General features: G+C 47.3%; 1 protein-coding gene across 8 annotated transcripts in view; it reads left to right on the top strand.

Annotated features, from left to right (window-relative positions):
* BCAS3 (BCAS3 microtubule associated cell migration factor) overlaps positions 1 to 15,495 on the top strand; it is a 591,123-nt gene that overhangs the window by 552,280 nt on the left and 23,348 nt on the right. For all 8 annotated transcript variants that reach the window (XM_059149981.1, XM_059149982.1, XM_059149978.1 and 5 more), the window contains one exon: positions 15,041 to 15,208. In XM_059149981.1, the coding sequence (XP_059005964.1) occupies positions 15,041 to 15,208 (168 nt within the window). The remainder of the gene's footprint in view (positions 1 to 15,040; positions 15,209 to 15,495) is intronic.

Genomic DNA, 15,495 nt, shown 5'->3' with positions numbered 1-15,495 from the left:
TTGTTGTGAATGAATAGTCAGGATAAATATCACTTGATCTTGGGACATTATCTGTCCAGGATGAATAGAGATATTAACTATACTTATTTTAATATTATAGGGAGAAGTTACCTGCTGAGGAGAATACTAAGGAATGTGGCTCCAAGGAGCATAGGGATCCCTTCTTTTTGGAGTTATTTTAGAATGAGAAATTTAAGGGTAGTGCTGCCTGGGGGTTAGGTGGCTGGGAAATGCCTTTATGTGTTCCTTTTCAGACTTCAGATCAAAATATAGCAAAGATTCGCTCTTCATTCATTTAATAAACATTTACTAGGCACCCATTTTTAAAAGATTTTATTTATTTACTTTAGTGAGAGTGTGTGAGCAGGGGAAGGGGCAGAGGATGAGGGAGTGGGACAAGTAGACTCTGCGCCGAGCGTGGGACCTAACGCGGGGCTCAGTCCCACAACCCCGTGACCATGACCCCAGCCGAAATCAACAGTCAGATGTTCAACCAACTGAGCCACTCAGGCGCCCCCATTAGGCCCCTCTTATGTGGCAAGATCTGTGCTGCAGGCTCTTGGTTCTTAGATATCTCTGGGACATCAGAATAACTTCAGGGTCAGCTCTGTTTGACCCTGGAGGGCAGCAGTTAAGTGTCTTGTGCAGCTTTAAAGCTCCAGTGAAGACATGATTGGTAACTTCACATTCCCATTTTAGGATTGAGCAGTGTGCTGAGCTGTGTGGACATTCCCATACCTCCAGAAGCTAAACAGCTTAGATATTATTCTTAAGTCTCTAAGGATCTGGGAGAAGTGGTGAGAGCACCAATATAAAGCCATCTGGCTTCTAAGGGTAAAGTCAATACTTTACGTACCTGTTACACATTGTAGTCTTGAAGGGTCTATCATGAACATCAACATTTGAATCTTAGCATAATTTTGAGGATTATAAATAACTAACAGTAATAATAACTAGTATTATTATTGTTTTAAAGCTTTATTTATTTTTAGAGAGAAAGAGACCATAAGTGGGAGGGGCGGAGGGAGAGGGAGAGAGAATCTCAAGCAGACTCCACGGTGAGCTCAGAGCCTGACACGGGGCTCTATCCCATGACGCTGAGATCATGACCTGAGCCAAAACCTAGAGTCAGATGCTTAACGGACCGTACCACCCAGGCATCACTAATAACTAGCGTTACTGTTCTTCTTTTACAGTGCAGAAAACTGAGGGGCCAGGAGGTGACTTGCTAGAATATACCGGCACCAGAATTAGCCCTCAGTTTCCCATTCTTAATCAAGTGCTCTTTCAACCAACAGAAAGCTCAGTGACTTATAGCCACCTCATCTGGCCAATAGACCTGCTCCCCACCCCTCTCTCACAATGGCCTTTAAAATAAGGCATAAGAAGGTACTAAATGGAGGGAAGGGATTACAGCTAGATTTGGAGCACAGGCCACTGCTGCTGGTTCTTGAAGGTGGACCCCAGAGGCAGGGCAAGAAAGAGGGGGATGGTTCACCCAGTAAATGGGGCGCCACCACCCATTTGGATCTTGACAGCGTGAGAGTCCCTTCCTGCATTTGAAGATTATGGAGCTCCTATCCAGGCCTCTTTATTTTAAAGGGAGGTCCAGTCCAGAAAGGGTTAATGACTTGCCCAGGGGAGTTTGTATGAATTTGCAAGTTCATTTGGAGCTATTTGGTAGGTGTTTCTACAACAAATACACTTGGTTTTTATTTATTTATTTTTAACAGTCTGAGGGATGTGAGAAAGCTCTTCTAAGTAGCTTTTCAGCCCTAAAAGCATTTCTAAAACTCAAATGAAGCACAATGAGAAATTCTTTCATTCAGCTGTTAGCCCTAACTCAAGGTTGGATGACAGGTCCATGTCTGTCTGAGATAGTAACATGAGGTTTCCAGGCCCCTCCTAGGGACCTCTGGGCGCCTCAGCTTTTTTCGCCTCTCTCCTTATGGATGACTCCAGTCTTCCTGTAAATTCGTTATGTTCCATAGGTCCAGAGATAAAAAGCTAGGTTTCTGCGTGGGCGTGTGTATGTGCGCATGTGCGCACACACACACACACATTCATTCTGGGCTGCTCCTTGCATAAGTAGCAGAAACAAAATCTGTTGCTTCCTTCTCATGGGAAAGACTGGCATTTCTCACACTGTGACTGGGCCGAGGAGCTCTCCTGGCCCTTTTTGAACTTGCGTCTCTGCTAGGGAAATGAATAACATCCTGATTGGCCTCAATAGAGTAGAAGTGGGGGGTGGGGGAGAAGGAGGGAGAATCCTGGCCCCAAGCTCCAGCCAAGGCCTAGGAATTGCTTTTACCCACAGGCGCCAAACTTGGCACCCAGGGAGACCGGTGAATAGAGGGAAAATCATAACCAGCTTAACACAGTTATTTGGGCATTTTCCACACTTACTAATGAAGTGGGCATTTTATAAGGCATGTGTAGTGTCCCCTCCACAGGTAAGCAGGGAGTGCCTGGTCCTCTCCTAAAAGCAGTAGGGCCTCCGAGTGGGGCAGGGCAGAGACAGCTGAGCGCCAGCCCACCCCTCCGCAGCTGTGCCTGGGAGCCCCTGGGTGCTCTGCACCCCCACTGAGCTCTTCCACTGTAGCAGGAGGTCTCAGCTTGCCTGTTTGCTTTAATAGAATGTTAACCCTAGGTCCTAGAACTTGTGTTAACACTTAATACAAGGCTGGAACTGAGGGGTGAGGCTGAGGGCCTGGCAGCTGAGAGCGGTTTGAGACTTGAACTTGTGGGGCAGGGACAGAGGAGAAAAGGCAAGGCGCACAGTAGTTGAGTGTCAGCTGGATTAAACAGGAGCAGGACTGCTTTGCAAGACCAAAGTTCTGTCTGCTCCTGATTCTGTCACAGGCCGTATCCCATCGGCTCCTGGGTCTCAATTTCCTGGTCTTTAAATGAGTAGGTAGAACCAGATATACTCCAAGGGACCGGAACAGGGCGAGGGGAGTGCCGTGTAAGCTATTCTCTCCAACTCTAGTGTGCACACAACCCCCTGGGGATGTGATTTAAGTGCACATTCTGCTTTATTAAGCCTGGGGCAGGGCCTGCACGGGGCTGCATTTCTCCCAGTCTTCCAGGCAATGCTGCTGTCTTGGCCAGTGGCCCACACTTGGACTAGCAAAGGTGTAGCACGCAGGATCGGGTTCTCCAAACTCATCTCTGCATTCACTTCCTCAGCCATTAAAGGGGGGCTAATAAGAGTTGCCTTGCCTTCCTCTCTAGGAGTGTTGTGAGGATTAAGGCAGTTGAAAGCACCTTGTAAAGGGTAAAGCCGGTGCATTGTAAGGGATTATTGTCATTGTTAAGATTTCTACACCTCATTGCTCCTGCTGTGTGTTCCTGCAGCTTCTTCTCTTTTCCCTACATCCTCCCTGGTTTCCATGCCCAGGCTGAGGATGAGTCAGTGGGAGCAGCCAAGGCTGAACAAACACGTGGACATGTCAAGGCAGGGAATGACAATTCCCAAGCACCCTCACTGTTTCAGGTGTGGAACAAGCCATGGACACACCTTGTGTGATAAAGTCAAGTGATACCGTGTTGAACCCTACCACCACGCTCACCCCCGTGGGCCGCAGGACCAGGAAATGAGGCCAAAAGTCAAGGAAGCCCTTGTAGGACAAGGGGCCCAAGCCAGCACTAGTTAGGATTTCAGCAAAGTCAGTCACCAGTCTGCCCTGTGATCCCATTTTGGCACCTGCCTCAGGCCGCCATGATGATATTTCTATAGTGCCGGTTTGTTCACTGAGGATCTTCACAGAGGGTGCCACAACTACCCTGGGAGGCAAGAAACTAAAGTAACTGTCGACTATACTTCAATAAAAGAAAAAAAAGTAAAGAACCTAAGGTGAGCGAAGCAAGTCATTTCCTCATCGGGAGCCTCGGGAGCCTCATCTGTAAAATGGAGTCAACAGTATCTGTCCTGCCCATGGTACAGATTGCTATGGTCCCACAGTCACAAGGAAATAGCTGTGTGAAAATGGGCACCAATTCTGAGGAACCACATGTGGTAGTATTCTTCATGAGGGACCCTCCACTCCAGTAGACTCTACTGACTGCCTCTACGTGAGGAACATCCCTGCCTTGGTGTTTTTACCCAGACATCCCCCCTACTGTGGCATATCTTCCACCCACATCAAGATGCCATAACTGATGGAAACCGTCCCCGACTACCCCAGCTTTAGTGGGTGTCCCCCATTGTCCAAACAGTGCTGTTTCTCATCTTGCTCCTCTCAGGCCCTGAGGCCAAGTCTTTGGTGAACAGCTTTGTTGTAAGGGCCTGGAAAGTAGGGATCCTGTTATATAATATACCCTGTGTCGGAATGGCAGGCCAGGCACAAATCTTCATCCAAGACCCCTGCAGCTAAAAATCTGGTTCAGCTTTGCCCCTTGGAGTGAGAGCTGATGGGGTTTGGTGGCAGAGAAAAGTGGAAGGCTGACCACACACTACAAATGGAAATGCCTTTTGCCCAAGCTGGAAACACCATTTGAAAGCCCACGTGGTTAGGTGACTACCAAAATAACAAAACCAAAACTTGGCAGGGCATCAAACCAGTCAACTCTGGGACCTACAGGCACATACAGGACCTTCCTTCAGCCCAGAGTGGGTTCCTCCCTTCTTTCCCACAGCTACTGCCTTGGGGGCCTAGAGGAGCAAATGGTGGTAGGAGCCACTTTGCCCACACTTCTCTCCCTGGCCTTTGAAATTCCTGAGGCCAGCAGGGGCCCAGGCCTGCAAAATTGGGCCTGCAGACATGTCAGCCAGCCCAGGAAGCAGAGAGATCTCATCTGAGGAGATGCAGATCCTCAGGGAAGATCAAAAATAACCCAAAAGGACAAGCCATGCATGTCTGTGTGTATATTGAGTTTCACATCTGAAGTCCAGTCATCGTGCTAAATCTGATGATTTTGAAACATCTTCTTTAATTAATAAAAACAGAAGACTTCTTAGTCCCAGGTTTCAGACTTCAAAGTTCTCGGTGGAGAGCCTCAAATTTGGCTTATTTGCGGAGTACTGAAGTCTCTTTAAGACACACACAGGATTTGTTTGGGTTGGGTTCTTTGTCCGGCCTCCCAACTGCCCAACTCTAAGAACCACTTAAAAATTCTGCAGTAGGAAGGCTTAACTGGAAATCCCCTTACTGGTTCTGCAGCCATATTTTCAAAATGAAAATTTGGCATGAATTTTAGTGGAAGAAAGTACAGGCCTTGGACCTAGAATCAGAATCTTGACTGTAGCCTTGACATCGTCATCTTGAGCAAAATTTTACTTTCCTTGGCCTCAGTTGCTTGATCTATAAAATGGGAATGTCAGCACCAACCTCATAGACTTGCTGGGGCAATTTTAGTGAGGTAAGGTATTATAAAGTGGCCATGCCTGGAACAAAATAAACAATAAATGTTAGTTCTCTTGCCTTCCACCATATCTGATGTGCTCACAGGACTTGTTTGGGAGCGGGACTGTTCTGGAAAACCCATTTTGTTTGCTCATTTGTGTTTAGAGATACAGTTCCATGAAGTTTTTCCATTGAAGGAGATGTTGGAATAAAAAGGAGATGTTAGGTTTCCGAGGATATAGTTTGTCTTGTGGTGTATTCTGAGCCTCACCCTAAGAGTCCTGTAACAGAACGCCGTGTGTAAATTTTCTCTCCATCCTCAGAAGCAGGGCAGACCATCCTGCAGGGAATATTTTCATTGCAGTCTAGCTGCAAGACAATTCTTCTCTTCCCACTTTGAGGGGTAGAAATCTTGATGGTTTCTGTTTCAAAGCAGAGGAGGAAAGATCTCTGGGATCCTGTCTGGGAAATGCCAGTGTCAGCCTGACTTGGAAAGCTCTTCTGTCTGAGGCACCTCCAGGTCTGCTATGAGTGGGGAGCCCATTGAAATTCTCCTTTTGGGGCCCTGCAGTGATGACTGATCTCCTGGGCTCCCAGGCAAAAGGCAGGGGCCCGGCTCAGTGACCTCCTAATGATGTGTGAGGGGCTCAGACATTCCTTGGCAATCAGGAAAGGGTGTCTCCTAGCAAGCTCTGTCCTGTTTATCGAAAGGCTGAGGGCTGGGGTGGCCGGGCAGGACAAAGATGACAGGTAAAGGGACTTGATTTTAAATTGGAGTCCTTCCAGCGTTGCTCTTCTGGTCCTTTCTGAACTGTTTTATGAAATTTGTACAGAGGTCAAGTTGTTTCTGCCGTTTTCACACACACAGGTTGGTGCACATTCCTGACACAAATTAAAAGAAAATATGTCCGATGTACACAGGGATGAGTCAACATCGCGTGCGGCCGGCTGCGGACACTGGGAGAGGAGTCAGATGCGGGCCGTGGAGCTGCAGGCTCCCCCCGCCCCCCAGGCGTGTCAACCAGGCTCAGGGGAAGCCCTCCACTCAGATGTTCCTCAGGGGGCTACTGTCTGTGTCCCAGTGCACATGTTTCTGGCACGGGGCTTTTTTTCTCTCTCTTCTCTCTCTCTGCTTTTTCCTCATGTTTGTTGACTTGCTTTATTTATTTATTTATTTATTTATGTATTGCCAAAGTTACAGAAAACACATGGATGGGTATAAAGTGACCCAGCTACCCCCAGGCAACCATGATTAATGCTTCATCGTGAATTTTTTTAAAAATGTTTGTCTACGCTTCCTTTACATTGCTCGGTAATAATAACTATACGATTTTGTTTTGATTTTATTTGACATGATATCTTAAAGAATTTCCCCTATTATAAACATGTTTTTTTGTGACTACCTAATATTCTGCTGCAAGAAGGAAGTATGATTTACCTCACAAATACCTTATTTTAAGGCAGTGTTAAAGTGGCAAGGGGCATCTTTATGCCTGAGGGTTGGTTAGCATCTTACTTACTTGGGCTAGAATTCTGGAGGTGGAATCCCTAGGTCATGGTTGGAAATGTTTTTAAAAGGCTCTTAGTACGTATTGCCAAATTGCCCTTCATGGGGTTTATAACAATAATATTCCCCACCAGCACCAGTCCGTCTCATTCCTTCCTTACCCTTACCTTCTTCCTTACCCTCGTTTTATCCTTACCCATGTTGAGTATGATCATATTTATTTATTAAACAATTTAGGAGCTGAAACATCCCCCTCAGATGTAGGGAAAGGTAGGGAGATCACGAGAATGGAAGGGAGCTAACCTGGGAGCTAAGAGCCACCTGGCCTGCCCTCCTGTGCCCCCTGCAGGCATCCTCAGAGAAGTGGGGGCCACACACCCACTTCTGTGCTTGGAGTTCCCATCAAGGGCCTTTGCTGTGTCACCACACAGAACCACTCAGCTTTAATGATGGAGTCTGCACACCAGTGTCTTTGGCCTAGTGCCTGTCTTCTGGCCTAGAGATGTCCCCAGATCACTGTCTTCACTTTCTAAGCCTTTCTCAGAATCCCAGCACACCTCTGAAGAACTGCTCCCGTAGTCCCACAGTAGCTGTCCGTGTTCAGGTGGCCCTGTGCGACTTTACCTGACACTCTTTCATGCACAATCTGATCAGATGCTCACAACAGCCTGGACGGCAGATTTCATGTCCCTGTTCTCTAAGTGTATTCCTTTCCTAGGGCTGCCATGCCAAATTACCACAGCCCTGGTGACTAAAAACAACAGAATTTTATTCTCTCAGATTTCTGGAGGCCAGAAGTTCAAAGTTAAGGGTCAGCAAGGTCACAGTCCCTCCAAAGGTTCTAGGAGAGAAACCTTCCTTACCTCTTCCAGCTTCTGGTGGATCCCGGCATTCCTCGTCTTGTCACAGCATAAGTCCGGTCTCTCTGCCTCTGTCATCACATGGTTTTTTTCCTGCTCCGTCTGGTGATTTTCCTCTCCTTTTTGTCATTAGGATTCCAGACACTGGATTTAGGACTCACCCTAATTCTAGGGTGAGTCTCATCTTGGATCCTTAATTATGTCTGCAAAGACCCTATTTCCAAATAAGGTCCCATTCTGAGGTGGGCATATTTTGGGGGGAAATGCAATTCAGCCCACTACGGCAGGTAGAGAAACCAAGGTCCAAAGAGGCCAAATGACTTTCCCAAGGTCATAGAGTGAGAAAATAGCAGGAGATGGCATGTGAACCCAGGTCCGATGATTACCATATATCTTTAATAAAGTAAGAAAGAAAAAAGAACCCACTTACGGTATGAATGCTTAATTATGTTTTCTGGTTCATGGAAAATGAAATATGGTACCTTTTATCCCCAGATACATCAAACATCATCTCACCATTGCTCTGTTAGTGTATTATTATTAATTACATTTGAGGCTATTCATGCCAGTGTGATGAACCTCTATTGTGGGAGTTACTCATTTACTGTGCATGTGAGAAATGGGGAAATTAAGACCTAGAATGTCCAGAAAAGTTAATGGAAGAAGTCCAGTTATAACCTTGGTATCTTGAGTTGTGGTCTGTCTCCTCCTCTTGAAAGTATGAGTTGTGATCATACATGGCACTTGTGAAAGTAGTTGCCAAAACAACTATTTGGTTAAATTGAAGAAATCTTGGTGTCCGAGTTACTGTTGAACTCTTCTCCTCTGGCTTGATATGTTGGCCACACCAGGCAGTCTGTTCGTGGACTGTGATGAATGATGAATAATCCCTTCCCAGCCGTGGCCCCAACGGCCTGGGAGAACAGATGTGCATAACATCATCACATCTGGCACGTCAGCATCTCCTGGCTTGCCAGCATCAGCAAAGGCATTTCTCTGCTGCTGGTACCTTTCCTTTCTCTTGCTCAATTTACTTCTGACCTGGAGTAACAAGTCCTTTTCTTTTTTAAATGTTTTATATATTTAAGTCATCTCTAAACCCAACACAGGCCTCAGACTCTCGACCCTGAAATCAAGAGTTGCATGCTCTTTTGACTAAGCCAGCCAGGTACCCCTTTAAAAGTGACCTAACCCCAGGGCACCTGGTGGTTCAGTCAGTTGAGCATCCAGCTCTTAATCTCAGCTCGTCTTGATCTCAGGGTCATGAGTTCAGGCCTTGTATTGAACTCCACGCTGGACATGGAGCCTACTTTAAAAATGTAATTATTTAATTGAATTGAATTTGAAAAATAAAAATGACCTAAACCCAAACCCCACAGCCAAATGGATGAATATTGGATAAAGATGGCACACTGTCACAAGTTTGGTGACCATTAGATAATCTGAGTCTTAAAAGATTGCTGGGGTCTAGGCCCCTTAGCTGTATACCGTGTCTGTGGCTGTGAGATCACGGTTACCTGTGGCTGTGAGATCACGGTTACCTTGGGAGCCACCCTAAGGAATTGAGAGGGACAGACAGGGTACCCATATTCTCTCCCCTTCCCACAGTGAACCAGTCTGTGTTAGTCACAACACAGTGCGTATTGATATAGTAAGATATGCCTGCGGCCACATCCAGGTACCAAATAAAGCTAATGTCCTCAGCCTGTGCTTGTGTGAACCAGCCTGAAACACAGAGAGGAGCTCTCTACCACAGGACCAGTCTCCAGATCTGTTGAGTGAGCTAATTTGGAGAACAGACAAGGAAGCTCTCTGGTAGTTGCTGCCATCCCACCTAGAATCCTTTCTTAGTTCTCACGGACATCATCATTGTCGTGAGTGCTCACCCAGAAGGGCTTGTGTTTAATGACAAGTTTTGCATCTGCTACCTGGCCTCGCTGGAGGCTAGAAATCTGATCGGGAGCCTCTCATCAAAGTTCAAATTCTGGGCTAAACCTGACTGAGGCACGGGGAAGGCTGTGCCACATCTTCTAAATAGCTAGGGTGTGATTAGACACTATCAGCTCCAAGGAACACACCCCATGCCCCCTCTTTCCCTCAGGCTCCGTTGCCCCCCAGCAGTGGTATACCAAAGACAGAGCACATGTTCCCCTAGGCTTCCCAGGAGCTGCAGGCTTCCCAGCTATCACAGCGTGTCTTTAATGGGTTTGTGAAACCCAAGAACCTGACCCATTTCTCCTCTGGGGAAAAAAGTGTAACACAGGGTGCCAAGCTGGGAAGTAGGATTCAGGAAGCTCACCTGTACAAGCCCGACTCTCCGTGCCATCCAAGGCAGATTGTTCGGTTCCTCCAATTCCCGGGGTCTCCAGTCTAAAATAAATGCAGAAGGCTGTAGAATAATACCGTGACATTTTTTTTCTGCTCCCTTATAAGCTCCTTCCTTCCTGTTGTTTCACTTTAGCTCCCTTTTCTGCCTACCTCTAGCTTATTCCTCCTAATCCCAGCCCTAGATGTTTAGGCACCGGGATCCTACCAAAAAGGTATTGACTCCAAAGTGACTGTCAGATTTCTTAGATGGTCTCAATCAGTTGATAATCAAACATATCTTGAGTAAATGTGATGCACAAAGTCCTATACTTATTACAGACTTATGGGTTATGGAGGAATCCATGCCCTCGAGGAGCTTCTAAAGTAGGTTGGAGAGCAAATCATGAAGACACAACATAAGGCAGGATGGGAATGACACCATGGAAATGATCTCATTAACCTGGGATCCAAAGATGGGCTTCAGAGAACCATACAGAACCGTAATCACTTTACAGCATTTTATGAAATTGCTTACATAATTTTATGTATGCAAACATACATTTTTGGGGGCAAGTTCAGAGCTTTCATCAGCTTCATCCAAAAGGTAAAGAACCTGCCATGCAAACAGACTTTCTGGAACAGCTCTCATTATAACTTGGTTGGTTACTGAGGGTTTCAGAAAGCAGGTGAGACTTGAACTAAATCTTAGAAAATGTTGTGCAGAGAATAGCAGGGTGGGAGGCAGCCCTAAAAGAAGGGATTCCCAGAAAGCATCAGAGCAAGACTGTCACATCTAAACCATGGCCTTAAGTTACCTCACCTCTCTCCCTCAGCCTCAGTAAAATATAAATGTGTAAAATGGTGACGATTGCTGCTTCTCAGAGTTTTGTGAAAGACGATGAACCTTTTTTTTTTTTTTTTTTTTTTTTGGCTCACTCTGTATCCCCATACCTCAGTGCTGTGCTTGAGTCATATCATAGTGGATGCTAATCAGTATTTGAGGAATGTGTGAGTTAACTGAAATAATAAATGTGAGGGGGCTTTGCAAACCACAGAGCATTGCTTCAGCAAAAAAAATCTTTGTTGCTAAGTACGTATATTTTGTGCTTCTTGAACAGCCTGCACTAAGTGTTTTCTCTCCCTTGAAACTGACCCTTCTCCCATAATGGGACTCAGAGGGCCAGCCCATCTGATCGAGACTCTCAGGGCCCACCCGATGAATGATAGCCGTGCCGACAATGCTGACACGATGTGCAGTTGCCTAAGAGTGCAGAGATGACCTCACTCTCCGAGGGCTTGGCCTCTTAACCCCAGCCCTTGCTGACACACACACACCTGCAGCTCTCTCTCACTCCGGACCCAGAAGAGTCCAGGATCTCCTTTGCTGTCCTCATCCACGCTGGCCAGGGTAGAAGGCAAGGGCAAAGAAGAAGGCACCACAGAGTGTCTGTGCAGATTCCATCCAGCACGATAAGTCCTCTCTGGGACTTCTCAGGACAGTAGAGACAATCTCGTGCTCCTCTGACGGACACTGTATCCCCAGCCTCGTGCCCACACCACCTCAGCAGTGCCCCTGTGAAGAGAGAACAGAATATATCTTCCGCCAGTGTTTTTTCCCTCCTGTGTGCCATCCAACAGACAGGATGACATGTCAGCATTACCATGATACTCCAAAGAAGCTGGGCTGGTTGGAAGTGGAAAAGACTTTTTAGAGGTATTGGTTGAAGGTGATAAGAGCCCTCAACAAGTTAGGAAAGATAGAGGTGATTTCTCCCTATGACAGTTCTCCACTGGAAGGGAGGGAAAAGTAAAGTAAGACGAAGTCTGAGAAAAAGACAAACCATAAGAGACTCTTATCTCTAGGAAACGAACTGAGGGCTGCTGGAGGGGAGGGGGTGGGGGGATGGGGTAACCGGATGATGGGCATCAAGGAGGGCATGTGACGTAACGAGCACTGGGTGTTCTTTCTATGCAACTGATGAATCACTAAACTCTACCTCTGAAACTAATAATACCCTATATGTTAATGAACTGAATTTAAACAAAAAAGAGCAAAAACGAAAACAGTTCTCCACTACAGATGCAGCTAAGAGAAATAGAGTGTAAAGCGACAGAATGAAGTCCAAACTAAGAATTAGGAGCCTGTGTTCAGGATCTGTCACTTCGAGACCTTGAGCATGCCGTTTAATCCCTTAGAGCTTCCAGCCCCTCTTCCATAATAATTGTTAACAATGTCAGGATTGGGGCTTCTGGGTGGCTCAGTTGTTAGGCGTCTGCCTTCAGCTCAGGTCATGATCCCAGGGTCCTGGGATCTGATCCTGGGGTCCTGGGATCAAGCCCCATATCAGGCTCCCTGCTCAGCTGGAAGCCTGCTTTTCCCTCTCATAGTCCCCTGCTTGTATTCTCTTGCTATCTCTGTCTCTGTCAAAGAAATAAATAAAAATAAAAAATAAATAAATAAACCAGTCTCAGGATTGTGATCGGCAATATTTATGATGATGCTTCCAGCGGTATAAAGTTGTACATATTTGCTGTTACTAACATGCACATGAGCACCCCCATTATGTGCTGGGGATTGATTGTATGTTCATCTAATCCAACTCTCACAACAACCCTGTAGGGTTGTACTGTTTTTTCCACTTTTATGGGTATGGAATCAGAGGCTCAGAAAGTTAAAGAACTTGCCCGGACCTACACAGTTAATACATGTCGAGAACCTACATTTGAGTCCAGCTCTATTTCCATTCTCCACCAGCTCATGATTTCTTTTTCACATGTCTACTGTTGTTTTGTCCCTAAAATACCACATGCTCCCCTGGCCTTTACCATCTGTCGTAGATCAGGCCTGCCTTCTTACCTGCACCCTTCTTGTCATAGCATGTTGCTGGCTTATTTTGTTTTCTTCTTCCTCTTGGCTCCTGCTGTCTGCTCAGCTGCCCTGACCTCTAAGAACGGCGTGTACTAACACTGACTGAGCACCTTTTAGGGACAGGCACGCTGCTCTTGTGAAGTGACAGAAGGTAAGGGCATCTCCATTCTTGAGACAGACTCTGAGACATGTCTGTCCATAAGAAAGCTGTCACCATAGCCCTGCGGTTACAAGGTGGGGGAGCGCGCAGGTTTTATTACTAACTCCCTCATCTGCCGGTCATCAGATGCGCAATGACGCTGTAGCTCTTGATCTTGTCGGCTAAGAGTGGGACAGCACCAGGGGAGAACTCCGGCTCCTGGTGGGAACCTGGCTTAACCTTCCATTCCTTCGAGGCAGAGTTAATAGTTCTACTTCAGAGATGGAAAAAAGAGATTGAGGGACTTACCTAACATCACTTAGAGAGTGGGTCATATGTCATCAGTGACATATATCAGTATGTCACCAGTCCTTAGGGCCTGGGCACTTTTGATTATTGCTAATGCTCTCGGGGGTTGGCTCTGGGCTTGGTACTGCCAAGGCATGAATGCACAGTTCAGACCCTTGGAGGGCTGATGCTCAGAGCTCCTCACCCCCACCACTGGCTCCTGGCTCCCCAGATCCATCCTGACCCTGCTAATGAAGAGAGAAGGTACTATCAGGCAGCTCCCCATTCCTGGGTCCCACCCAACAAGCCGATGCCCGGCAACCCAGTCCCAAGGTGGCCTCTTCTTGGGGAGATACATTTGTAGATGTTACCCATCCTCCCAGCACCAGGAACCTTCCCTGCAATTAGGCAAGAGATAAATCAAAGCCAAACTTGGCTGATGACATTCAGGAGCCAGTGGTGACCCTTGCCACACATATAAATCCCAGCGGGCTGGCCAAGGGCCTTTGTCTGGTCAGAAGAGCTCAGGATTATCTGGCCCTCTTTGCTGATGTATGGAGTCACCGGCTGTCGGAGTGTTTACTAACGGTTATCACCTCGATGCTTTGGCCATTATCAGAGGCAGGGCCGCCTGCCGGGGCTGGGGCTCGCACCCTCTCTATTACCACCTGTCATTGGCAGAGAGTGTGCGCTGACGCTGCCCAGTCCTGCCCGCCTGGGGAAGATAGTTTCTGACGGCTGATCAAAGAGGAGAAGCAAGGCCTGATAAAAAGTGTGTGTTGTGCGTACTTTTAACTTTAGGAAACATTGGCATTTGCATTTTTTCCCCATCTTCCTGGTGCTGGCAGGAACCAAGCCCAATAAATGCAGTAGATTCAGTTACCTAATCACTGGGAAAATGGTATGTGCTTAAAGCAACAGAGCATGACGATAATCTCCTTCCAAGAGAGAGTAGACGAACTAAGCTTTCACAGAAGACTTGCTGTATAATAGAGGAGAAGAATTTAAATTTAGACTTTGAAGTGATCTTGCACCTAAAATCTCATCTTGGCACCGAGCACAGCGCCATGTACGTCTTGGAACTGGAGCACGCCTTCAAGTTAAGGAACAATTTTTGCTGGAGATTCTATCACCCAGCTCCATTGCTGGCGTCCCCCAAATGGTGCCCTTCTTGTCCGTCTGTCCTTGGGCAGCTGGGGGACTGCATGCGGCAGAGTAGAGCGAGCTCCAGATTGAGGCGTCAGGTGATGGGCGTTCTTGACCCAGGTCTGTCACAAACCTGCTGTTGGATCTGAGCCTCAGATGTAACATGAGGAGGTTGGGTACAGGTTAGAGGATGGAGTGGGATGGAAAACTTTTTTGAAGTTTTAAGCTATGTACCACTTTTTTAAATGAACTGTTAGGGGAAGGCCTATTGCCTCAAAGAAAGAAAAGTAGAGGTGTGTTTGGGTTGAACCTGGCCAAGAGGTGCTCTGCCCTTGACCTGTTTCTGAGGTCTTTTTCCTGAAAGTCTGCCCTGTCTGATCTCACGTCATGAGCTGCTGCCCTCAGCACGGGTTTCATGGTGGTGTCTCCTCCATCCAGCCTGGAGAAGAAAAGCCAAAATGGACCGTGGTGGGGGTGGGGGTGGGGGTGAGGAGGGGGCGGCTAGTGGCAGGTAGACAGAGGAAGGGCCCGCTCTCTGAAAGCACACACTCAAGGCCGGATATCCCATGTGTGCCGCAGGTACCTTTGACCGGAGCGTGACCCTGCTAGAGGTGTGTGGGAGCTGGCCAGAGGGCTTTGGACTGCGGCACATGTCCTCCATGGAGCACACAGAGGAAGGCCTCCGGGAGCGGCTCGCCGATGCCATGGCCGAGTCGCCGAGCCGGGACGTGGTGGGATCCGGAACAGGTAAAGGTGGCCTCGCACTTCCAGCCTGACGGGGTCAGGACCAGCACATGTTGGCATAGACCTTCTCTGGCGGGAGAGGGTGTCCATTTGTTCTAACTGTGTGTTCCTTTGGTCAGCACTCTGACTAGCATCAGTTTGGAAGTCTCTGGTCTTGGGAGAGCCCTGTGTGAAGGAGTGCACGGGACCCAGTGACCCGTCGTACGTGGAATAACATGTACACAAATGCAGTGACAAATGCAACTGTGTTGTACATGTGGCTCCTGGAAGGACACCTACTCCAAGGGAAG

This window comes from Mustela lutreola, chromosome 15 (genome assembly GCF_030435805.1).
Source record: "Mustela lutreola isolate mMusLut2 chromosome 15, mMusLut2.pri, whole genome shotgun sequence".
NCBI lineage: Eukaryota > Metazoa > Chordata > Mammalia > Carnivora > Mustelidae > Mustela > Mustela lutreola.
This window is presented reverse-complemented; position numbering and strand designations above follow the sequence as displayed.